The 24,706-nt window shown below is 44.1% G+C and overlaps 1 protein-coding gene across 4 annotated transcripts in view; it reads right to left on the bottom strand.

Annotated features, from left to right (window-relative positions):
- Positions 1-24,706, bottom strand: part of HERC2 (HECT and RLD domain containing E3 ubiquitin protein ligase 2) — a 2,956,340-nt gene that overhangs the window by 2,656,197 nt on the left and 275,437 nt on the right. For all 4 annotated transcript variants that reach the window (XM_069636605.1, XM_069636607.1, XM_069636603.1 and 1 more), the window contains exons 9-10: positions 17,768-17,939; positions 3,952-4,125 (exon numbers count right to left, since the gene is read on the bottom strand). In XM_069636605.1, the coding sequence (XP_069492706.1) occupies positions 3,952-4,125; positions 17,768-17,939 (346 nt within the window). The remainder of the gene's footprint in view (positions 1-3,951; positions 4,126-17,767; positions 17,940-24,706) is intronic.

Genomic DNA, 24,706 nt, shown 5'->3' on the forward strand with positions numbered 1-24,706 from the left:
AAAGTCCTTTCCAGAGCTTCTATAGTCGATTCGTAAAAGCAGTTTCAGCACAGCAGCAAGGCTTCACCAAGCAGTTCAACGGTCCAGGTGGATGCAGCAAGCTTATCTTCACGATTCCTTCATCGGATGTTTCGTCCAGTGGTTGACTGTCTTCAGTTGAAGAAGCCTCGCCTTTTATGCAGGTCTCTCCCATTCATGCACAGCCTAGCTGTCACTCACACAGCAGGGTGGCTGTCCTGCAATAAAGGTCTGCCTGGGTAAAAAAAACTATGCTTATCCACACAACTATAACTAAACATGGTGTGGGAATCTTGTCAGCAAAATATAGGTGTTCAAAAGTAAAGACTAAACTACTTTAAGCTCCAGTTATTATTGGGGTCCCCATTTCAAGTTCACAGTTCCAATAGAGGTTCACTTCAATAGTGTTTGGTCAAGTTCTGAAATTACCTTCTCCAAGTTCTAATGTACCACAATTCACACAAAACGAAGATCCTGGACTTCCCTTCCCAAAGACTAAAAATGTAGCGCGGTTCACACAAAAAGGTAGTCTTGGGACTCACTTTACCAAGACAGCGTTCTCCGGTTGTTTGACTCTCAGGGTTCCCTTCCCGAAGACCTTAACATAACACTCATGTTGGTTTCATCTGCTCAAAGTTCAAAAGAAAACGCTGGGTCTGTTTGACACCTCTTCAGGTTTGCTTCACCAATTGTTTCACAGTTCTCTACAGCTTGTTCACCATTCAGGGTTTCCTGGTCTAGGCGCAGTTATCAGACCACTCGGTCCACCCATCACAGATCCCGCAACCATAGGTCTCCCAAAAGCTGTTGGGCCCCTCATAGGCTCTTCTGCTTTGGGCTTTCACTTACCACAGTTTTATTCCTTCTAACACTATTTAATACAAGTTCTTGGTTTGTCATATACTTGTGACCCTTTCTCAAGTGTGCAGCTATAATTGTCAGCACTTCTCATCTTTGCGAATGTAATGCTCAAAGTTCATATTGCGTTTAACTGGCAGTGTGCCGTTTCATATGTCTATTTGACTTTGAGTGTTCAGTCACCATTCAGCACATCTTAGTTTACTCAAATAGCAACTTTCTTTGAGTTTGGTATTCAATAGATGCAGCCTTTACTTATGGCTCGACAATTACTTATTTGCGGTCCCTTCAGAGCGCTCCAGTCTCCCCAGTGTCCTTTGACACATACTGGTTCTTCTAAGCTCCTCCCAGCGGCTGCCAGTACGCCGGTCACATCTCCACCAACACATCGGCTTCTCTGCTGTGCTACGCACATGGTCCGCGTCCCCGGCAACTTCCGCAGCTGCACCCAGGCTTGGGTATGGATGGCTCTTCTCCTCCCTCTGCTATACAGCAGCGCCTGCTGCCTGCCTTCACATAAGAGGGCTCCCGGTGCTGCAAAGTTCCTCTTGGAGGTCTCCCGGGATAGTTGCAGGCATCTCTGCTTCCTGGTCTTGTCCCAACACAGAGGATTCTGTCCCCTTGTCCTGTATTCAGAGCGCTCCACCTTTTATACTCTTTACCATTATTAACAGGCTGCAGGTGAAGTGGGATAAACTCAATTGCCTGACCTTGTATACGCCTGTTAATATGACATGCCTGATCTTCATTACTGAATGCCTCCAGGCCACTTTTCTTCATCCCAGTGCCATAGTGGTGTTTGCGATAGGAAGTGGGCACTACTCTTAGCAGCCTCTTCCTCTTCTCAGTAGCTGGTGGGAAACTACACAGAAACACAGGATACGTGACAATATGCCATGAAGACTAAAGGAGGGCAGGGTAGGTCAGTTTGTGACGGGGATACCATGTCTCGCCTTCAGGTGGCCCTCTCTCCAAACCCCAAGGAACCTCCACCCAGGTGATCTTCCCTTGCTTGTCCACCCGGAGGGTCAGGATCCAAAAGCAATGGCCCTTCCCTAGTCATCTAAACAGAAGATCCCTGGGGAGTAGTGGTAGGAGTACCTTCAGGTTTCACACACTACCCCCCATAGGGGGACGATTAGTTAGCGGCCTCACCCCCCTAGCCTCATGGAAAGGGGTTCTCCCCTGGGGAGAAGTGATGTCATCTGAAGGATCATCACACCCTCCAACATCCACATATTACATATTGTTGTGTACATATTTCCTATTCTCCAAATCGGCCATTCAGCACATTTCAATTAATCTGTTGCACTCTAGGGCATACCCATCTATTCTACTCCATAATTCTACGGTCCTCTTAACACGATTGGCATGCCATCACAAAACATCCTTTCTACTTCTGTGGCACATACGCCCTTCTTTTCCATCCTTTCAGCTTCCCCGGCTCCTTTTCCATCTGCAGTCTGGTAATCCCAGACAGGGGAAAAATACACCAACTTGCAGACGAGCAAGTGTAGGCACTCAAACCAGTGTGGTGGTGACTTGGTGCAAAATAAAAGGCGTATAATAAATTAACATAAAATGGCTACCTCGCAGTAAGAAGGGAAAGGGGCAGAGGAGTGCAACAAAAGCATCAAACTAAGGACCAGCCTATCTGAGTTACATTTATTAAGGGGACTATGCCCTTAAAGTAAAGTAACAATGGGAACAAGGTTCCCCATGCACAACTGTCCATAAGGGAGGTAATGGTTGTATACAACAGACATCTATAGGGGACTGGGCCCTACCTGTGTACTAGTAGCGTTAAGGGCGAATCCGTGCCCCCAAAATAAAATGAGTTGGACTAGTTAAATTAAAAGTACCTCAACTCACTATAAAAAAAAGTCAGGGTCACAAATCTGTTCACATATATGATGGCAGTATCATGGTAAAGCATGGGGCAGCTGCAAAAAGAAACATCTTTCCTAATAATACCCAACAATGCACTGAAACTCTGAAACCTAAATATATTTGATCATATGCAAGCCAATAAGATGGCTCAGCGGGTAAAACGACTGTTGTTGTGATCTGTGCTTGAGCTGCAGGTTGCAGGTTCAAATCCCCGGCAAGATATTTAACGTTAGGGAAACCCTTAAGTATTAGGACCTAGCGTGGAAATACATTTAACAAAAAATATCCTAACAAACTAATGTGTGTTCACTGTAGTGTGCTTTATTTTTTTACATGACCGTTAATGCCCAATTATTTTTAGTAATCTCAGCAACCAAAAAGCAACTTATTCTGATTTTTTGTGAACTGATGGGCCTATATATCGCCCACACATTCATTTTTTATTCCGATATATTCAGTAATTTTTTTCTTTTATTATTCAATCTGTATCGACCATCACATACATTGTTTGGTACTGGTTTTGTTTTATATAGATTTACAGATTCACTTTTAAATCTCTTAGTCAGGGCTGACCAAACCTCAAAAACATATACAAGGAATTAACAAAAAGGACAAAAACACAATGTCAAGACTTGCAACGTGAACCCATTCAGTGTTGTCCTGGATTACCTTTGCCTGAATAACATACTTCATGGTACACAAAAAATTAAATGCAGAAAAATTAAAAACATACATTTTGACAAGTTAAATTGGATGGGGAATATCTCATGTAGCCCGAAATCAGGTGCAAACCATGAACAGATTACAACCCATAGTATGTGTGCAGGCTTGTGCAGTCACATGCTGCCTGTAGGGTCTAGGTGCATTGATGATCGGTGTGATCGTATGGGTCTGAACTCCTGGGGGTTAATAGTCCTCGGGTACTATAGGGGTCTTCGTGTATCATTAATGTTCCTTGATTTCTGAATGGACATTGGACCCATCCTTGGTCAAATCTCAGCAAGGCCAACTCAGTCTTTCATCCTTCCGAGGTCAATAAATAACCACCAATTTCGATTGGGTAATAATAGTAATGTATGTAAATATGTCCTATGTAAAGCACTTTAGATTAAAGCACTATATAAAAAACAATATAATAATAAGTATAAGCTTTCCATTTACAGAAGTACACAGTCAAACAAATACCTTGTGTGAGGTAGGTGAACTACACTGAGAAGGCATACATGGCATGGCTAGACGATCCAAGTGAGCCATAATCACAACTGCTGTTTGCCGGAGATCAATAGCTAGTTCATTGTCTTGTGGCAAGGTCAGGTACCTCAAGAAACTCTCATTGGGCGTCAATGGGCAGGACAGAATCTAAATGAAAATAAAAATGTTATTAAAATGTTTAAGCTGTGAAACACAAACAGAATGTCACATTTTAAAGCTTGGATAAACCAACAAATGAACAATATTAACCAAGTAGAAATGTAACAAGCTTAACAAATGCATATATTTATTAATCTGCAATATCCCTCTACAAAAACGACTGTAAAAATAATCATCATATCAATCGATATATATTCAAGTAAAACATAATAGTCCACACATTGTAAGGTTTCTGCTTGCAGTTTACTTATATTGCAATCCCACTAAATGAGCGTAAATGGGCCAGAAATAAGATACTGGTGGCTTATAAACCAGAATGGGTGTGTGTGTAGAAAAAATATTAATCATATTGAAAGGAAAAAAAAATGAATACATATTTTTCAAATGGAGTACCAATAATTGAGAACCACAAGCTCAAGACAAAGAAAAGTAAGCATTTAGGTCCACATTACCTACAATAATGCCACCTTTACATAAAAGTGGCGAGGCACATGAATAACCCTTATCCATACAGAGATCAAAATAAATCCCCTGGTAGAGGATGGTGTGTCATGGCTGACTGCAGCAGAACAGAAAACCGTCTCCAGGACTACCTAAAATCCGCAAAAAGGGAACAACGTATTTTTCAACAGCAAGTTACTTTGAGAAACTTTTTAGATCACAAGCTTCTCAAACAAAATAGCAAACGTCCACACAATTTGAACTTGCCACTCACCATTTGCCAGTAAGAATTTCATCTTGGATTGTCAGAAATGATGTGGATATGGTGAGCTGGAAACCTGCCTACGTGCTCATTCTCACACCGGTACATGCTCTAAATGATCTCTTTTAAGCCACAGAAGAGAACTATTTAGGCAGTTTTTGAAACACCCTCTGCTGAAGATGTTACAACCACTAATCCTAGCGAGAAGGCTAACATATGGCAAGAAAGTAAATGAAGATTTCTTAGTATAAGTAACATGGTCAGAGCAGCAAGGCTAAACTCTCAGGTAAGGGGTATTAGGTCATAACAGAGGTACAATTAGTCCACACACAACAAGAAAAATACACTAAACGATATACTGAAAAATATATACTTCATTTAGGACACACCAAAAAAACTCTTAAAATAAATACTCTGGTAATAATACACATTATTAAAATATAGTAAGAAAGTATTAAAAAGTTAATTTTCTAAAAAGGACTCTCCTAGGGGGCATGGCCAACCGTTCGAGCATACAGATGTGCTCCAGCTGAGCTATCTAGGGCCCGGGTCTCCGGACCCTTGTGACGAACCAGAAGAAAGACTGACTACATACAATGTGTCATGGTTTAATCTTATTTATTAAAATTAAAAGAGAAATTCCTATCTAGCCCTATCACTACGAGGAACGTTCCACGACTTCTAATACAGAAACGTAAGGGAGCTTGTCGAAGTAAAAAAAAATAAAGAGTCAGAGTCCAAATTCCTAGTTAGTAACTGGCCATACCATTTTAGAAAATCTAACTTCATAAAGGGAGGCTTTCACAATGGCCTCAGAATGGGCTTCTGCCTGGCTCAACTCAGACTTTTTAGTCTTGGAGTACCTTTAGAACGTATTTACACAGTTGTCTTCTTTATAGAGTTGGTCGATTAAAACCACAAACATCTTCTAGATTGTTTTTCTCCTCCCCCTCTGGGAAAAGACAAGTTTGTCTATTTTCTCTGCTTCTTACCAGTGTCTGATCTCTCCAGGATCACTTTACAGACACTTCTCCTTTTCCCACCTTTGTAGCACTGGGACTCCCCAAAGTCCTGTGGCTCTTTGGAAGGGCTATTGGTTCTCAGTCCAACTCGGTTGCCTGCTCGGGTACTGTCATGTTGGACTTTTGTCCTTCCCCTACATCCATTTCTCATATCCTTGTCTGCTTTCATACCCTTGATATAAAGCACAAGTATCCCTCTTTTCTCATAGGACTTGAGCCCGTTTGGCTTTCTGATGCTTTCATACAGGTGGTGGTTTCCCCAGCCTTGATATACACCGTTCGTATCTTTCACTCTGGTTTATCTGGGTTGTATTTCTGATCTGTTTTCTCCGACTGGTACCCTGTCGGTTTCTGCAATCTTTGAAACCAATGTACATAGCCCTCACTGGCGTCCTCACGTGGGGAGCATTGGCCTCCCTGTCAGTACTCATCTCTTCAGAAAAGGTATTCACTGTGTAGGGCTCGCAGACCCAGCCTCCTTTCGTTCGCCTGGTCTCGGTATCGGTTGCAGGGCATCAGGCCCACCACTGTTCTCTAGTGGTTGCGCTTAATTTGATTTTAGCGTTTATTACGCACATACCCAATATGTAGGGTCCAAGCAGAAGCTGCATCAAGGCACAGATGTCAATTCCATTTGGTAGGTTCATCAATGTGCGAACCTAAAAACTGGGGGATGACTGATGATTACACAAAGATAAGTTTTTAATTTCTTCCTAAATACAGATAAGAACTCAATCTGTCAAAGGTCCTTAGGTAAAGCATTCCAGGAATGGGGCCAAAGGATGAAAAACACCTGCCGCACAAAGTTGTCTTTTTTGTAAAGGGGGCAACCAGCAGATTTTGTCTGACTGATCGAAGTGATCAAGTGGTCTGATGACATTGGATTTTAGACACTAGGTATGTCGGGGCCAAACTATGACTACATCTAAAGACCAGGCACAGAACCTTAAAGAGAATTTGCTGTTGGACCAGCAGCCAATGAAGACCTTTCCGATACCGAGAGAAAGATGATCTCCTTGGCAAGGTAAAGATCAGTCTAACCGCAGAGTTCTGAGCTACCTGCAGTCTTTGTATTAGGATTTTCTGAACTCCCATACAAAGTGCATTACAGTAGACCAGTTTAGAGTTTGAGAGTTTTGTCAATATACCAACCACTGTTGAGCAATCTTTTTCTGCAAAGAGAGGTAATGATGACAATTAATTTCAGCTGGTAGTGATTTGACTGTCTGGTTAACATACAAATTGAAGTCCAAACTGGACTACCAGATAAGCCAAGATTCTTAACTTCATTAGAGAGTTTTGTGGGTGCACCAATTGGATGTGGATTCTGTTTTCAAAGGGTTCAACTGGAGTTTGTTACTCAGCATCCATATATCTATGTATTTATTGAGCGCCAAAGCCCAAAGGCATCAGGGCGCTACGTATAAAAACAAAACAAGACAAACTAAACTGGTAGTTTCACAAGCTGGTAAGCCTGTGAAAAGAGTTGGAATCAACTCTGACAGGTAAGCCACTGCAATTCCCAACTGAGAAAAGCACAGCTAAATGACAATGAAGTAAGTACCCCAAGCCAAAACAGTACCTCTAATTTGAAGAAGAGTGGTCCAGCTGGATTCTGTCTTGCTGCAGCGGTGCAGACCCAGTGTTCCTAAGCCTCAGTCGTGGGGACAAGAGGGAGGACGCCTGGAGGGTTCCTGCAGCGGTTCTTAGAGTGTGGTCAGCAGCCACAGGCTCTTTTTGGTTCAGCAGCACTTCGCGGTTTCAGCGCTTAATAATCAGCACTGTCACAGATCTCAGATACTGGTTGGGCTTTCGTCACTCCTTGGGTCGTGGACTCTGGTGAGGGGACACTGGATCTGGTTGTCCTGCTTCAGGAGGGTCCTTAGGAGACTCCTGGAGCTTCTAGCCGGATTCATTACTGCCTCAGACGTTTCACTCTAATACGGATTTCTCGACCCCTGGCATTCAGTTCTTAGAGCAACAAAGAAGTACAGCCAGTCTGGGAAGATGCTCCAGTGGAGTTCGTTTCAGGGTTCGCTGGTCCCACCAACCCAAGGGGAGAAGTCATCCCTTCCGGAGCTTCTCTGTCGAAATGAAAAAGGAGTTCCAGCACAGCAGCAGGGCTTCACAGGGCAATTCAAAGGTCCAGGAGGATGCAGCAAGCTTTGTTCATGTTTCTTCGTCAGGTGTTTCTCCCAGTGGTCGACTCTGCCTCTAGTGCCAAAACCTTGACCTTTTAAGCAGGTTGCTCCCATTCATGCACAGCCTAGGCTGTCAATCACAGAGCATGGTGGCTGTCATGAAAGGACAGCAAGCCAGCCAATCAGGACTGGTTGCATTCAGGCATTCCTAGAGACAAACGTGGAGTTTCGGGAACCTCCCTCACATCCCAACCTTCCAGACACACTGGAGCCAGAGGCAGGCTTCAGGGTTGAATCCCACCAAAGGCAAGACCAACAAAGGGCTCAAATCTGTCAACGCACAGAGTAAAACCGAAGACTGACCTCTAACAGAAAATGGTGAAAAAAAGACGACAGGTGCCATTTTGACAAAATGGTCACCCATGGGTGCTGTACTGCAGCTGAGGGTTCAGCCTGCGATAGAAAAGAAAAAGGGTAGGAAAAAGTAAACCACTGCCAGCAGCCATTTAAAATAGTGAGGGTAACACAAAAATGTTACATGAGAATGTAGGATAAAGGGCTACTAGGTAACCCCCCCAGCACTCCAAATAAGACACTGTGCTGGACCCACAAAGAGAAAAGGTAAGTAAAGTCAATTTCACTTTAATATTCTTGGGAACGGTAGTCCAGCCAAGAAAAGGTATTTAAACCGACTGAGAAATCTAAAGGATTTCTCTGGGACACTGAACTGAAGGTGCTGTGCGTCACCATACAAAAAGTAGACACCTATTGAGTTTGTCAGACTCCAAAAACAGTCAAAACACAAAATCCAAAACAGGTCAAAACACATGAGTGAGAAAAAAGGTCTCACTCACTACAGGGTTAAAGTCCTTAAGTCCAGCAAAAGAGCTGGGGGCCTGTAAGGTCAAAGGGAAATAGCACAGAAATGAGAATTCGCCCTAACACCCGGTAAAGGCATCTATGGGTTCTCATTTTATCAAAATAGCCCCAGTCCTCTGTTTTCGCCATTTTAGTGTTCCTTCCACTGACATCCAGGGCGTTAAAATCCTTTGTGTAAATTTGGTCTTCGGCGGGAGACCTCGGTCAAGCCCGCCCAGGCTCCATGTTCTGTGAAGGCAGGAAGCGAGGGAGGAGTCCAAAACTTTGCACCCCTTGTCTTCCAGCCTGACTGAGAATGGGAGGCTGTTTGTCCTTAACTCTCTCCCTCACCCCAAGGTTTGAATGTTACATGGCTGTTTGAATGGATTCCTGCATAAAAGTCTGATCCTGGAAGCTGAAGAGGTAGTCTACCACTGGAACCAAAACTGAAGAGGAAGATTAAGCAAACACAGCAGAGACTATTTCCAGCAACCGGAGAACCTGCTGTCACCCTTCCTTCCAATTGACCTGGGAACACCGAAAGCGACAACCCCAACCCAGAGCCTGTTTAAACCCAAAAGACCCAAGCAGACCTGCATTTTGAGTCATCCCACATCGTGCTGTGACCCTGCGGGGCTGCAATACCCCAATACCCTGGGACCTCGGGCCATTGTCTTCCGAATTCCGAATCGTGCTTAAACATTGTGGGCACTTGCTGGACCTCCTGAGAAATGAATAGAGTCCAATAAGTCCCCTCATCAGAGCGCTGGACCTTGCAAGCCATGAGAATCCGAACAGCGATATTCAGTCTTCTTCGGACTCCTGAAAATGGCACCAAAACCACAGAGCCACATCCAGCCATGAGGAAACTCTTGCCTTGAGCCTTCTCCCGTGATCCCTGCTGCAAAAGTCCTTCCGAAGCCCTGTCTACAGTCTTCTTGACAAAGGAATCCATTGACTGGGTTTTTGGCTGCAGATCCTGAAGTCTTCCAGCAGCAACTCTTCTGTGCTGGCTGGGGTATTTTACCTACCTTAAGCCTTTATGATTTCTGTATAGCTTCTGTAGAGTTTGTGTTTCTTTGGCACATGTGAATTACAATTTCTTTGTACTGATTCTACAGCCCTCTCACCCTCAAGCCTGGCTTCCCGGTCTACACTACCATATTCATAGGTTGTACAGCCTTCTACTAAAAGTGGAGTCCTTTCGTGTCTCAGTTAAATGGTTTTACTAAGCCCTTAGTTGGATGTAAAAAAAAAACTGTCCTAACAGCCTATGTGAAGTTTGAGGAAAAGGCTCTATTCCTCTTAGGAATTGGACTGCTGAAGTTAGGGAATATCACTTGTGAATTGGTTCCATCTTTACTGCATCACTTTACTTATCTCCGTTGTTGATATAAGTCATTGAAAGCATTCTAAGAAGGTTCATCGAGTGTTGTGCAATATGACCTGCTTGTTTCATTTTTTAGTGTGCGTTTAAGGCCTAGAATAAATACTGTATTTCTATACATTCCTGTCTAAAGAGAATTGTGTGCTTCACTGTGTGGACTCATTGTGCACCCCTAATCCCAGAGACACTCTCCTGATTAAGCCTGGACTGCTCCACAAGTTTACCTTGATTGGGGGTTTTGGCTAACCTCTTAGAGTTCCCATCTTCACTAACTAGGGCGACCTCCAAAATTCTGTCCTCCCTGGCCAGATTCTAGAAATCCATCTGAACATAAGGTAAAAAAGGTCATAATGGCAGGGGAGGGGAGGGCTTCAGGAGAATACCCTCTGGCCACCAAAAAGAAGTCACCCCCTCATTGCAACAAAAGCACATCTTGGTTTTCTTATACTATAAAAGAAACCATGCGCTATCATTTACATTGGTTGTCTCATGCTTAAAGGATGATGGTTGCCTCATGAAAATAAACAGTTGCAGGAGATTTGTCCTGTTAGTCTCTCTGTACCTCCACCCTGCTAACTCTCGCAAAGTAATTCCAGCCTGAGCGATATATATTCAGATTCCTACCGACTCCCTGCCATCATCCTGATCACCAACAGACCCACCCTACTCACTGCCAACCTTCCCACAAACATCCTCTCATAGAAAGTAGCATACCTTTCACCAATCAGGTGGCTAGAACAGTGGGTGAGAATACACAGTCTGCGCCCGTTGTTTCCAGCCATCCAAGCCCCTTCCCTGGGTGGCGCAATTTAAAAAATAAATCCATTTTTAATGTGGGGGGACAACAGGGCACCTCTCCCTGTTGCCTCCCCATTGCCCACCTACCCTCCAAAACAAACCCCTTCCCCACCCCAAGCAGTTCTTGATAGGGAGATTTATCATTCTTATGTTTCATCCCCTCTCCTATTGAGACCCCCAGCAATGTTTGCTTTACTTCTGGACCTTTTCCTTTCTATCCTGAATTAAGGGAGCCTGGTCCCCCCCCCTCATTCATTCTGATTTGCTCCAACCTTTGGAACTCGGTTCTCTGTGTCTTACTTCACTATGGAGTCTACTGTCCTCCATATCTCTTTAAAAGCATCTGTGTAACTTTGGCAGCACACATCACCTTATGTGCAGTGCTGCTGTGCACCCTTCAGGCTCTCCTTTGAGATTCTTTCACTATCCTTAACAACTACTGTTCTTCAGTGTTAGGGAGAATTCTCAGAAATGTGCTAGATCCTCTACCTTAGAGACGCCCAGCACTTTTGCTGGAATTTTTTTTTTTTTAACCAGGAGAGAGGGAGACCTTTTTCCCCACTCTCGTGTAATTTACTGTGATTTGAACTCAGTTTCTTTTGGTTTTGGAGTCTGACAAACTCCATAGGCATCATCTTTTTACACTGTAGCACATTGCACCTTCAGTGCCGTAGCACAGGGAAGTCTTGCAGATTTCCCAAAGGTTTAAATACCTTCTGTTGGATAAGCTACTGTTTCCAAGGGCAGTGAAGTGAAATTGACTTTACTTACATTTGTAACTGCCTAGACCCAGCACACACTAACTTAGACTAGGGTGCTGGAGGGGTTACTTAGGATCCCTTTTGTTTAGTTACTCATGTAACAATTTTATGTTACCCTTTCTACAGCTAATGTCTGGTGGCAGTGGTTTACTTTTAACTACCATTGTGTGTTTTTACCGCAGGCTGTGTTCGCAGCTGTAGTAAGGCACCCATGGGTGCCCATTTTGTCAAAATGGCCCTGGTCTTTTTTTCCCCATTTCTTGTTGGAAAGGTCCTTCTTGAGATTTACTCTGCGTGCCAAACCAGGTTTGGTACCTTTGTTCATTTTGTCTTTGGCAGGATTCACAAGTGAAGCCCGCCTCTGGCTGCAGAGTGCCTGGCAGGGGCAGGAAGTGAGGGAGGTGCCCGAAACTCCATGTGCTTAATCCCCTTCGTTACAGGAACGCACCCAAAAGGTGAATGACCGGCTGGCTGTCCGGCAAGGACAACCACCCTGCTGTTTGATTGACAGCTAGGCTGGAATGAATGGGAGAAACCTGCATAAAAGGAAAGGCTTTTTGGCTTGGAAGGCAGAGTTGACCACTGGACGAAGGAATCCGAAGAAGAACTTGTAAGACGCCTTCTACAACTCCGGGACTGTTGGTTTGCCCGGTGAAGCCCTGCTGCTGTGCTGAATCCCCGAATTCGCCTCACTTAGAGAAGCCTTGCAAGGACGACTTCTCCCCTTGAGTTGGTGGGACCAATCAACTCCAAAGGGAACTCGTCTGGACATCCTCTCAAGGCTGGCTGTACTTCCACTGCTGCTGCTGGAACCGAAGTGCCAGGGATAGGAACACCAGATTGGAGTGCATCACTCTTAAGTCGTACCCAAGCTCCAGGAAGATCCTTCGGACTCCCAGCAAGCAAGACTGACCAAGCCTGAGCCACCTCAACAGAGTGCTGGATCCCAGATGCGAGGAAAGTCCACAGTGGTAGCCGAGAACTGCAGTGGTGCTATTTGCTGAGACGCGAGGAGCTGAAGCTGCGAAGTGCCGCTGAATTGAATTTGCCCTTTTCTGCTGCTGACCGTCCCATTGCAGTGCAAGAGTCCCCAGAAGTCCTCCCTCGTGTCCCTGCGACTGAGGCCCAGGAACAACAGGATCTGCAGAGCTGCACAGGAACAGAAGCCAGCTGGAACCATTTCTTCTAACCAAAGGTACTGTAAAACTAAGGGGACCTACCTCTTATTGTGTAGCCTTATTTGTTCTCAGTTGAGACTTGTCTTGGTTGCTTCTGTAGAGTTGCTTGCATCTTCTAACCCTCACAAGCCTCCCAGCTTGCCGCCCTACATTGATTCTACTTTTTCTATAAAGACATCTAAAACATTGTGCAAGACTTTTACTTATCTGCAAGAAGTGCTTCAGCTCATAGACTTTTGCCCAATTGACATTGGCTAGCCTGGCTCCCTGGATGACTCTTCTTACGTCTGACATTGTGCTTTACCTTTCCTTCCAGGAAGGGTTACACTTACTTTGCATTGGGAGTTAAAAAGTACTTACCTGCTTCAGAATGTTTGTGTGATCTTTTTTATTCTATAACCCTATTCTTTGACACCAATCTCAGTATTGTTTTAAATGTACCAGTGATATATTAATATCCACAGTGTTCTAGCTATTTAAGTCACCTGAGGGTGTAGGAAGTGTCCGTTTGCCATCCCAAATGGGTACTTGCTGATTTAGAGAAACGTGTGTATTTTGGAGTGTATTTGTGTGCTACTTATATATTGCCCCCTTTATTAAACTGTTAAATAAATTAATAATTGTTTAAGAAGCCTTGAGTGTAAGAGTTTATTTGAATACTTGTCACCATGAATCTCAGTGTTAAGAACCCTATTTCTCACATTGATCCCTCTTGAGATAGGGCTGGCTGCTCAGCCACACTACCAACCTGTGTAGTACAGACTTATACCAAAGGTTGGGTTCCTGTTGCCAGGAGGTCAAGGCTGCTGCAGTCTCCAAAAGGGTAATGCACACAATGTTGCCTAACACATCCCATTCAAAGTCCTTCCTTTCATCACCAGACGAAGGAATCAGGAGACTAGGTAAATCTACTGCACAGAGGAGAATGCAGCTACATTTACTTCTTCTAACCTAAAATACTGGCGGCTAAAGTAGAACTTCCTATTATGCTCACCTGGTATCTACGGGGACGCCACCCAGCCCTGGTTGGATGATTTGCACTCTCAAACCCTCTCCCGGTCCCTTGGTAATGCCTCTGGTTAAAGATGGGTCTGCAATATAGGAGAGCTGGATTCAATACCAAATTGTCTTCATGTTTTCCCACCTCCCTTGGCCTCAACTCCTTCCTTCCCCTTGGGCCCTCTCCTCACCTTAATATTGTAAAAGGTGGATTCTCCGTCCTGCTCCTTGTGGCAGGGGCGCGTAGATGTGGGGGCGAGCAGCGACCAAGTTACTTCACTGGTGCACGCCCCCCTGTGGGAATCCAGGCCTGCTGCGACTCCGTAGGTTTGCTGCTTTACAGTCTTTATATGCAGTTCTTTTGTTCCTCTTAGTTCGAATAATAATGTCTTGCTTCTTTCCTTTTAGGTATGGAAAGGTATTTTGGTGTTGTCATGCAGTTTGAAGAAGAGCATGGGTCGGTAGGCGACAGCGCGGTGTGCGCAAGCAAAGCTGTCCGGTGACTAATGCGCGATGCGCGGCGCTGTTTCGCCTTTTATATTGCTAACCTGTGTCTTCTCTCCTTGCAGGTTGCGATGTTCCTCGCCGAGTGCCGTAATGTTCCAGCAATGATACTGACCAGGAGAGGATACTGTTCCAGGTAAGTTTCGTAGTGTTCTTTCTCTCTCTGCAGGTCCTTGGTTTCAGGTGAACTGGCAAAGAACTGGACACGGTGAGTGTTACGCTGCCCACAGCAGAATAACGCAAAGCATGTTCTGCTGTTTGGGTAAATAGTCTCAGGTAAAGTAGTCCAGGTAAAGTAGTCCCAGGTCTGCCACACCCAAAAGACTAGACCGCATAGTTCAGTTCCTTGTAACTGAGCTATGTGTATGCCTCCATGTTGGCTGAACTCCCACCCCCCCCCAGGTCAAATAGTCCCAAGTAAATGGTCCCATTCTAATGTTGGTCTTCATGATGGTAATGAGCCTGGCGCCTAAGGCGCCAGGACTGACTCCAAGAGAGTCTTGGATGAGGTTTTAAGGCCTTTGACCTGGCCCCAACTGGAAGGCTGACTTGCCAGTGAAGGCCAGGGGCAAGGGTCATGACACAAGCGAGTCTTCTACAGTCCTACCATCAGTGGACTTTAGTAAAACGCCAACACTTATTTTCCGACTTTCTAGGAAATGCACTGAGACCTTATGGGTGTGGAATTGCGAGTCTAATTGTATCCTAACTGTTGAAGGCCCCCTCTGCATAGTTGGCAAACTGTAACCCCCTTCTCCCAGATCTAGGTGCTAGTTGTAGTTCATGGTGTACAGTTCTATCATCAATTCCGCTAAGTACTAAGTGTGTGGTTAATTTATTGGGACTATTAATTGTTGGCATTTTGGATCCAAATCATGACTCTAGCAAATAGTAAAAAATGTACAGTTGCCTTCTTCTCCACACCCCTTAGTCAGCTATGCATTAGGGCACACAGTAGTAGTGGGCATACATTTAGCTTAGGACTGGTTAGGGTCCTCGATCGCCCTTTGTGGTCTTTATACATGCGCTCGGTTAATATGCGTTAAGTTTATCAAATCACCTATTTGACCTTACATAGTTTCTTGTTGTGTGCTTTATAATAAAATGTATGTTTTTTTTTTTTAAGTGTTGCCCACTCCTACAGGAGAGCGTCCTCTTCCAGCCATTGCGAACCCAACATTCTGAGAAGGCATGCGGAACCAAATTCAAAAATGGCTTTTTACAATCTACTTTACACAGAATACCTGGAAAAAAAACATACCGGACCCCAAGTCTCTATAGGGCCATGAAATAAACGAAATGCTATAGCCCAGACAAAGGAAGATGATGTAGAGCCTCATTCCCAAACCACAGAGTTACAACCAACCAATAAGACTCACCAATTCACCCGCACAGCTATAAAAACCCAGAAATGACAAACCACAGGGGATGGAGCAGAGGGCTATATAAATAATATTTTTAAGAGGCTGAGGGTGATTTGAGAAGAAGCTGAAAAGAACAGAGGTCTGGAGGTGGTTGGAGAGTAGAGAAGGAGATGGGAGGAGATTAGAGAGCGGCAAGGGAGTTGAAAGGAGGTTGGAGCAATAAAGTGTGGAGGAAGAAGGTGAATGGAGGAGATTACAGGAAGTCATCAAGAGGAGGTTGGGAGAAGATTATGTCGATGGCAAACTCCAGGAGGTGAGCGTAGGAAATTACAATAGGAGTAAAAAGGGGGTGGTGACTACAAAGAGGCAGAATGAGTAGATCATCAGGTGGCCCGAGGAGGAGACCCTAAAAAGAGGAGATGAGGAAACCTTCAATAGGGAGCATGCCAGGAATAGTGTCAGAAGCTTGCAGAAAGTTAACAGGAGGGGGGTGGTTGGAAATATCAAGAAATGAAACAAGGAGGCCATCAGAACATGGAACAAGGAAAATATCAGGGGGCTAGTGAGACAGTATCAAAAGAACATGTGAGCAGCTTGGCCCAAGCCAGGGTCATGCCCAGGTACCCAATTTGAAAGAGCCAATGACACAGAGTAGGAACAACAATGTGGCAAAGAGGAACAGAATAAAAGGAGGAGTAGGGAAGAGGTGATAAGAGAAGGATGCTGAAGAGTAGGACCCTGAAGGTGGTCAAGGCCCTCACTGGAAAGTGGAAGAAAGGATGCAATAACACATTGAGCCCAAGACTGAAGTGAATTAGGAGAGAACCACTGAAAAAGGGTGCAGGAACCCCTACAAACGAGACCTGAAATCACTCAGAGAATAGCCTGAGATCCATGAAAAGCAGGTTCCCCGACCGGGCCTCTTTCTAGAAGTCATCTTGGTTACAGTGGACTCTGCAAAATAGTCCAACACCGCCCCATCTGGCTACATCGGACCTGAGCCCTAGCCTCAAATCCCTGGCTATCAAGTACCCTCTTGTGCATCACATTGAGCCCTACCTTACAGCTCCATATGCATCCAAGCCCTACTCCCCATCAGAGCCCACTTCGCATACACTATTTCTCAGTTATACTCAACCATGCAGGACATCGACAACCAACCTGTCTGCAGCTACCTTGTAAAACAGTTCCTATTGAACAGTCCAACACAGTTCAGACGAACTCCCCATTTACTCCTGTCACTTGCAAGTAAAGGAGATTCCAGACCACACCTCAACGTACCCGCATCCCTAACCTTCTGCTAATCAGTTGTTCACCACACCAAGGTCAATGTGCCCACCACCTTTTCGCACTGATCGATCCCTGCAGGATTATCAGAGATCATCTCAGACACCTCTTAGTCATAGTGATCCCAACCGGATAAATCCGGCATTGCAAACCTATTTTTACAGACATTGGTTAGGGGTCACTTTCCCATACAATAGAGGAAGGCAAATGTATATACACCACAGGAAACGTCAGTCATTGTTACATTTTCACAATCCTGCAACAGAAAATGGTGTCATAACTATGAAGTTGCATGCAAGGCCATGTCATTGGGTTAAATAAATAGCAAGCCTGGTACACAGAGGTGGTAGGAAAAAGACTCCTTTCCAATGGTAAATGCTCAATTTCACCACTGATAAAGCCCCACACGTTATAAAACCATCACACATTGCTGGAATTCTGCTGGAATGGTAAGCCCTGAGGAATGCAAGTTGGTGTGACTTGTTACTCCCACAAGATTATAATACCCATTATGGTATAGGGGTCGGAACATGATGCACAGAAACGGTTTTACAAATTTGCACTTGAATAACAAATAAAACCTGCTGCCTGAGGCATTCTGTTAAGTGGCTTCAAAAAGGTATAATACCTGCATCTCTTCCTCAGTGTTGTGGACATCTTTATTGCAGATCAGGTTTTGAAATCTTAAGAGTAAAGGTAGCAGCGGTGCGCTGGTTCCTTGTGCTGATCTCTCATTATCAGTCTCCTTGGTTCCATTGTTCCACAGCTGAAGCAGCAGCATAACAGCAGAGAGCATTTGGCTGAAATCAAAACCATATATTAAATGGCATGATGCATGAGAAAGTAATTTAACAAAGCATGGGACAGACAAAGGAAGCAATGTTGTAGCCACCAGTTTCCATTGGTGTAGCAAATGACACAAATTAACTGTGGAACAGAAAAAAGGCTGGTGCATGAGAAGGACAAAGTCACCACACAATAGCATGAAAAGTATTTACTCAAGCATATATTTCGCTATTAGCCACAGAAAACAGTTTTACAACATGTTCAATCATACAACAAAATCAAGCATGTTAGCCCGACCCCATGGTAACAGATTGCTTGGTTATGACCAAGGGACGATAGGTGCAGATCAATGGTCACTGAAGCAGTTCCTTTCAAAAGCTGCCTTTAGTAAACCGCATTAATTCTACTAAATTACATTCCTGTAGGTTGAGAGATCCCAAAATGCAGGGGATGGAAGGCCTAGTTACTAGACAAGAACTTTCAAGGCCAAGTGAATTGCTACATGACTGGTAAACATCTTTCGTCAAAAAATAATTTCAGAAATTGAATTTTGCCATTGCCTTGCAAAATCTATTTTCAAAAGAACAGAACAATTCCATTTTAGTATTGCGTTGCTGGTGACAATACAAACGTATAAACTTAGATTTTTTTTACAATTGCTTGGTACCAGATGTTATGCAAGAATTGATGCAGTAACCCTGTGGAGACACCAGTCTTGTCTTCTTGGTATAAGGTATCCCACCTATTGGCATAGATCTGTACTACACAAGCTCGTAGTATTACTGAGCAGGCAGACTTATCTCAAGAGGGGTAAATGTGAGCTATAGCATCAGAATTCACAAATACAAGTATCCAAATAACATTTACACTCAAGGTTTTCTAGTAAACTTATTATTTAACGGTCAGTTTTAAATAAGCATTCTTTAAAAAGGGCAATGTGGAACAATAAAAATACACTTCAAAATACTTTCTCAGAATCAAGCCAAAGCAAGTAGATACTCTTTAGAGATGCTTCATACACACTTCCTACACTCTGGGCTGGCTTCACTAACTAGAGCAGTATTGGCATTTATATATCACTTTTGCACTTTGTAAAACCCTGAGGTGGGTAGAAAGGGACGGTTAAAGGAAGCAAAAGCGTTAAACATATTCTCAGAGCATGTGAGCACTTTTAAATCTTCCAATTAAGTCTAGATAAAAACCTTTCCCAGCAAATATTAGTTCAAAACCAATGCATCACCTATGATGGACAGTAAGAATCAAAGTGAATGGAATAGAAGAGTCTGCAAGGAGCCAGTACAGCCAAAGTCAATTGGAGCAGTCTATTTATTTATTTGCATTTATAAAGCAAACAGAGCTGCCCTGAGGCATTGTGGCGCTGTTACAGAAGACTTGAGATAAACATGGCATACATAACAGTAGATAGCAGTGGTACGATGAGTGGTAATACTTGCTATGGTTACAGTGCAAGCATAACTGTGCAAGTTAGTTCAGAGACTTTAGCAGAATAGGAAGGTTTTTTCGAAAGGTGGTCTAAAATTTTTCATTCCTTAGTGAGGTAGGAAGGGCATTCCAATTTTTGATTGCGAGGTGTTGGAAGCTGGACCCTCCTGCTCTAGTTCTTTTGAAATTGGGAACATACATCTCGTTGGCGTTGTGTGCTCTGGTAGGTCCGTTTGTGGTGCTGGGGAAATTCTGAGAGATAGGGAGGGGCGTCTGAAGTAGTGCATCTGTGTGTGATGGCCATGGCTTTGAAGAGTATGCGTTCCTTAACCGGTAGCCAATGGACGTTTTTTCTTGCTTCTGAGATGTGTTCCCTTTTGGGAATGGTCAGCGCTGCTCGGAGCGCGTTGTTTTGCGTGATTTGGAGTTTTTTTTAGGTTGTTGGTAGAGGTGCCTAGAAAACGGGCGTTACAGTAGTCCAGTTTGGTACCTATTGTGGCCCTGGCAATGGATAAGCAGTTTTAGTGGAGAGGAAAGGCTTGACTGCGTTGATCACCTTGGTGGTGAGCGCGGAGGCTATGGCGTTGACTTGGCGGGACATGGATAGTGAAGCACCTAGGGTTGACAGTCTTGGAGACTGTGATGGAGTTATCGATGTTAAAGGATTTGTATTGAGGAGGGAGTTTGTTGAGAGTTTCGCTAGTCCCTACTATGAGGATCTCGGTTTTATCCCCATTTAGGCAGAGGCCATTTGCAGCCATCCATGTTTGGATGGCTGTGTAGATTTTGGTTAGGGCTGTCACATCATCATAGGTCCCAGTAAGTGGGAGTAGTACCTGTGTGTCGTCCGCGTAATTAGTGTACGCTATATTGCGACAGTCGAGGTCATTGAAGAGTGGAAGAGTAAATATGTTGTAGAGTGTCGGGGCGGTGCAGGAGCCCTGAGGGACACCGCAGTGGATGGTATTGGGGGTGGCTGAGGCAGTGTCTGAGAAGACCTTCATGAGTCTGCCATTTAGAAATTAGGCCACCCACGAGATTGCTTCTGGTGAAAAATGAGCTTCATTTTTTAGGTGCATGCCTAGAATATCATGGTTGACAAGGTCAAAGGCGGCGGACAGATCCAGTAAGAGAAGGAGTGCCGGTTTGCCTTTGTCCATGATGTCCCCAAGTTGTATTTTTAGGTCGCGTAAGGCCGATTCAGTCCCGTGACCTGGTCGGAAGCCTGACTATCTTTTGCCTAGGATATTGTTAGTTTCAAGGTATTCCTGGATTTGCGTGTAGGCAACTTTATCTAGAATCTTAAGCAAGAAAGGCACGGTGGTGATGGGCCTATAGTTATTGCAATTTCTGGGTCAAGCATGGTTTTATTTTAGAAGGGGGCGCACCCAGGCTTCTTTTAAACTGTCTGGAACTGTGTTGGCGTTGAAGGAGGCGTTATTGAAGGATTTGAGAAAGGGGGCGAGTGTTCCAGTGCAGTCTTTAATAAGACTGGCTGGACAGGGGTCTCCTTTGCAATTGGAGGGTTTAATCTTGTTCATTATCTTAATGACTTCCTGTTCTGTTACTTCCCTGAATTTGAAGGGGGTTATGGAGGCTTTGTCTGGGAGGGGCACTGGACTAGGGTGGTGCTGGTGGTCAGACGTGGTGGTAGGTTCGGGGTACTGTGACACGTTTTTGTGGCGCTCCCTGATTTTAGCTTGTAGTAGTTCGATTTTGTTCAATAGTGCAGATTGTATGGAGTTGCACCAGGTTTGGTCTTTGACTATGTCCTGTGATTTGGTAACTGGTGTGGAGAGTTCTTTGAAAATGGCAAAGAGTTCTTTGGATTCGGAACTTGCGTTAGCAATTCTATCATTGTAGGAGGCAGACTTGGCTAGGATTATGGCTTTCTTGTATCTATGGAGCTGAGCCACTTAGATAGCAAAATGTCTTGCACAAAGTTAGAGAGATTGTTGTAGAAAATCACTGTTGGGCCACAAGCTGTTACACTTGCGAAAGTTAGTGCCGAGATCAACTCTAGAAAAAGCAGCTACTGCAAGTCTCAACTGAGAAAAACAAGCTACAAAGTGGCAAGTACCCCTTAGTCAGAACAGTACCTTAGGTTGGAAGAAGCGGATCCAGCTGACGTCCGTCTTGGTTGCGGTGGTGCAGATCCTGTGTTCCTGGGCCTCAGTCGTGGGGACAAGAGGGAGTACGTCTGGAGGACTCCTGCACAGTAGTTTGGAGGTCAGCCTCCGCAGATCTTGGACACCCGATTGGGTTTCCTTCACTACCCGTGTCCAGCACTCTGGTGAGGTTACTCGAGCTTGGGTTTTTCCTGCTTCGGCAGGGTCCTCAGGATCTTCCTGGAGCTTTTACCGGCTAACCGATGTTGCACTAGACTATGGATTTCTCAACCCCTGGCACTCAATTCCAGCAGCAACAAAGAAGTACAGCCAGTTGGGGAAGGTCTTCCAGCAAAGTTTGTCGCAGGGTTAGTTGGTCCCACTAACCAAAGGGAAGAAGTCGCCCTTTCCGTAGATTCTCTTGTCGATTAGGAAAAGGTGTTTCAGCAGAGCAGCAGGGCTTCACCTGGCAGTTCAACAGTCCAGGAGGATGCAGCAAGCTTCTCTTCACGATTCCTTTGTCAGATGTTTCTTCCAGTGGTCGACTGTTTTCAGTCCAAGAAGCCTTGCCTTTAATGCAGGTTTCTCCCATTCATGCACCAAGGCAAAAAAATAAGCAGTGTCGCATAGCAATTTGCTATGCAATTCTGTAGGTTTGCTAATCAAATGGCACTTGTCTAGCAAAGTTAACTATTTAAGTTGCCCTCTTCAATTAAAGCACAGCTCGCCCTGCATTCCTATCTTGTGCTCTCTTCACCCTCTTTTCTCTGTTCACTTCAAATGCTAATGGAGAGAAAGTGCAGCAGTAATCACCTCCTTCACTCTTAAGTGCCAAAAGCATATGTGGGAGTGCTAGGCCAGAAGTAATCGGGGTGATACTTTTATTAAGCTTTCAATATCCTGGCTGGCAAAGACCACCATGTGTCAACTTTATATTTTTATTAAAGACAATCATGCAATTCCATTACTAAAATATAAGTTGATACATAATGCATTTTTACAGTGTTGATACTGTAAAACATTCCATCATCTCCATGCTTAACAGTTCTGTTTAGGTTAGTGTATCTAAATTTCATAGTGTCAACTAGATTTCATTTTGTTGGGGAAGATGCATCATATTGACGAGTGAACACTTTTGAAAATGTGCATGATCACATATCAAATGCTTTTGATGGCAAACCTAGTTCTGTAACCTACAGATCCATCTTGCAACTGGGGCTCCCATGAGTGAACCCAGACTCCTTGATATTCGATGACATTGTAAATTATCACTCTATTGCTTTATACCAGGTACTCTGAAAGTGAGATGACCACAAACTACAATATTCCACCTAGTTTTCCCAGTTCTCTGTCTGCTACGCAATCTACTCGGCTTAGTCTCTTTCTTGCCTCTCATATAACGAATACATAAAGCAAACTAGATGCTTACGCAAAGTAGTGACCAATAGTTCCATCCAATCTGTCCAACTTCTGCAATACCGAACACTGTAGTTAGCCTCCAAAGCTTGCTTTGCTTTATGATTGTGATTGTATCATAAATTACCACCCGCAGGAGACAGCTGGCCAAACTGTTTTCAGAGCCTTTTTATCTTATGTATTTGTGTCCATTCATGTAGCTAACCTACATTTTACAGACACGCATCAATGGCACGCAAAGTCTTTTCGCCCATTCGCAGAGTAGATTTTATGAAGAGCGAGTAGCATTTGCAAGAGAGGTTTTAAACTTTTATTTAACATTTACTTTGCATTAAATGTCAAATAAAGGTTTTACTGTGCATTGCTGGCCTCTGGGTGTCAGCAATGTTGCAAACAGAGTGGGACCGTCGTGACATGCACCATTTTACAGAAATCACATTTTTAAATTGTTGTCCTCCATTGCTATGGCTAGAGTGCATTTCTCTTAGGTTGAATATGCAAACTAAGTTACCCGACTTGCAAGTGTAGCTGAAGTTTAAAGAACTTGCAAGGCCCGACTCCTCTCACTAATGTGTTATTTCAGCAGTGCGCAAAACTGCTTATTGAGTGCGCAAAACTGCTTATTGTTGCTCATTTCATGCCCTGGGTACAAATAACTACTGGTGACATTAACAATATTAGTACAAAATTGCTAATCAAATGGGTCTGTTTGCTAATCAAAAAAGATTCAGCCAACTCTGCTAATCAATTTTTGAAAACTAATTTATGCCTTGTGCACAGCCTAGCTGTCACTCAGAGCAGGGTTGCTGTCCTGCGAGGACAGCCAGCTAATCAGGACTGGGTGCATTCAGGTAACCAAGGAGACTAAGGACAGGGGAGTTTCAGGCACCTCCCTCACTTCCTCCCCTGCCAGACACACTGGAGCCAGGAGACGGGTTTCAGTACTGAAGCCCGCCAAAGCCAAATCGAACATAAGGGTTTAAACTGGTTTGGCGGGCAGAGTAAACCCCAAGAAAAACCTTACAACCAACCATTTTGACACAATGGTCACCCAAGGGTGCTATACTGCAGTTGAGGATTCAGTCTGCGGTAAAAAGGCACAATGGTAGGAAAATTAAACCACTGCCACCAGCCATTAAAAGTAGTGAGGGTAACAACAAATCTTATACGAGTCGGTAGGCAAAGGGGCTACTAAGTAACAGCCCCCCAGCACTCCACATAGGATGGGGGTGTGCGGGACCTACATAGGAAAAAGGTAAGTAAATTCAATTTCACTTTACTATTCTTGGGAACTGTAGTTCACCCAAGAAAAGGTATTTACACCTTATGAGAAATCTAAAGGATTTCTCTCTGACACTGCACTGAAGGTGCTGTGTGTCACCATACAAAATGTAGACGCTCATGGAGTTTCAGACTCCAAAAACAAGGGAAACACATAATCCAAATCAAAATACAAGAGTTAGAAAAAAAGGCTCAATCACTCCAGGTTAGACATTAAAAAATCCTAAAGTCCAGCAAAAGAGCTGGGGGTCTCTAATGTTGAAGGGAATTAGCACAGAAATTAGAATTCTCCCTAACACCAGCATCTTCTATTATATAGTGTTCCAAATAACAGGCATGACTACTGCCTACTTAAATGGCACTGAATTTAAGGCCATTGGAGAAACAATAAGAGGCAGAATATCATTCCCTATGTACCAGAAAACTCAAACACAGGTTGAACACAGATCTCTGTATATGGCAGTAAAGTAATTTCTTAGGATGCTGCAATACACAATATTTGGTGCAGTAATCGCCACAAAGACGTGTTAGCA

Source organism: Ambystoma mexicanum, chromosome 7p (assembly GCF_040938575.1).
Source record: "Ambystoma mexicanum isolate Mex_15411 chromosome 7p, UKY_AmexF1_1, whole genome shotgun sequence".
In the NCBI taxonomy this organism is placed as follows: Eukaryota; Metazoa; Chordata; class Amphibia; order Caudata; family Ambystomatidae; genus Ambystoma; species Ambystoma mexicanum.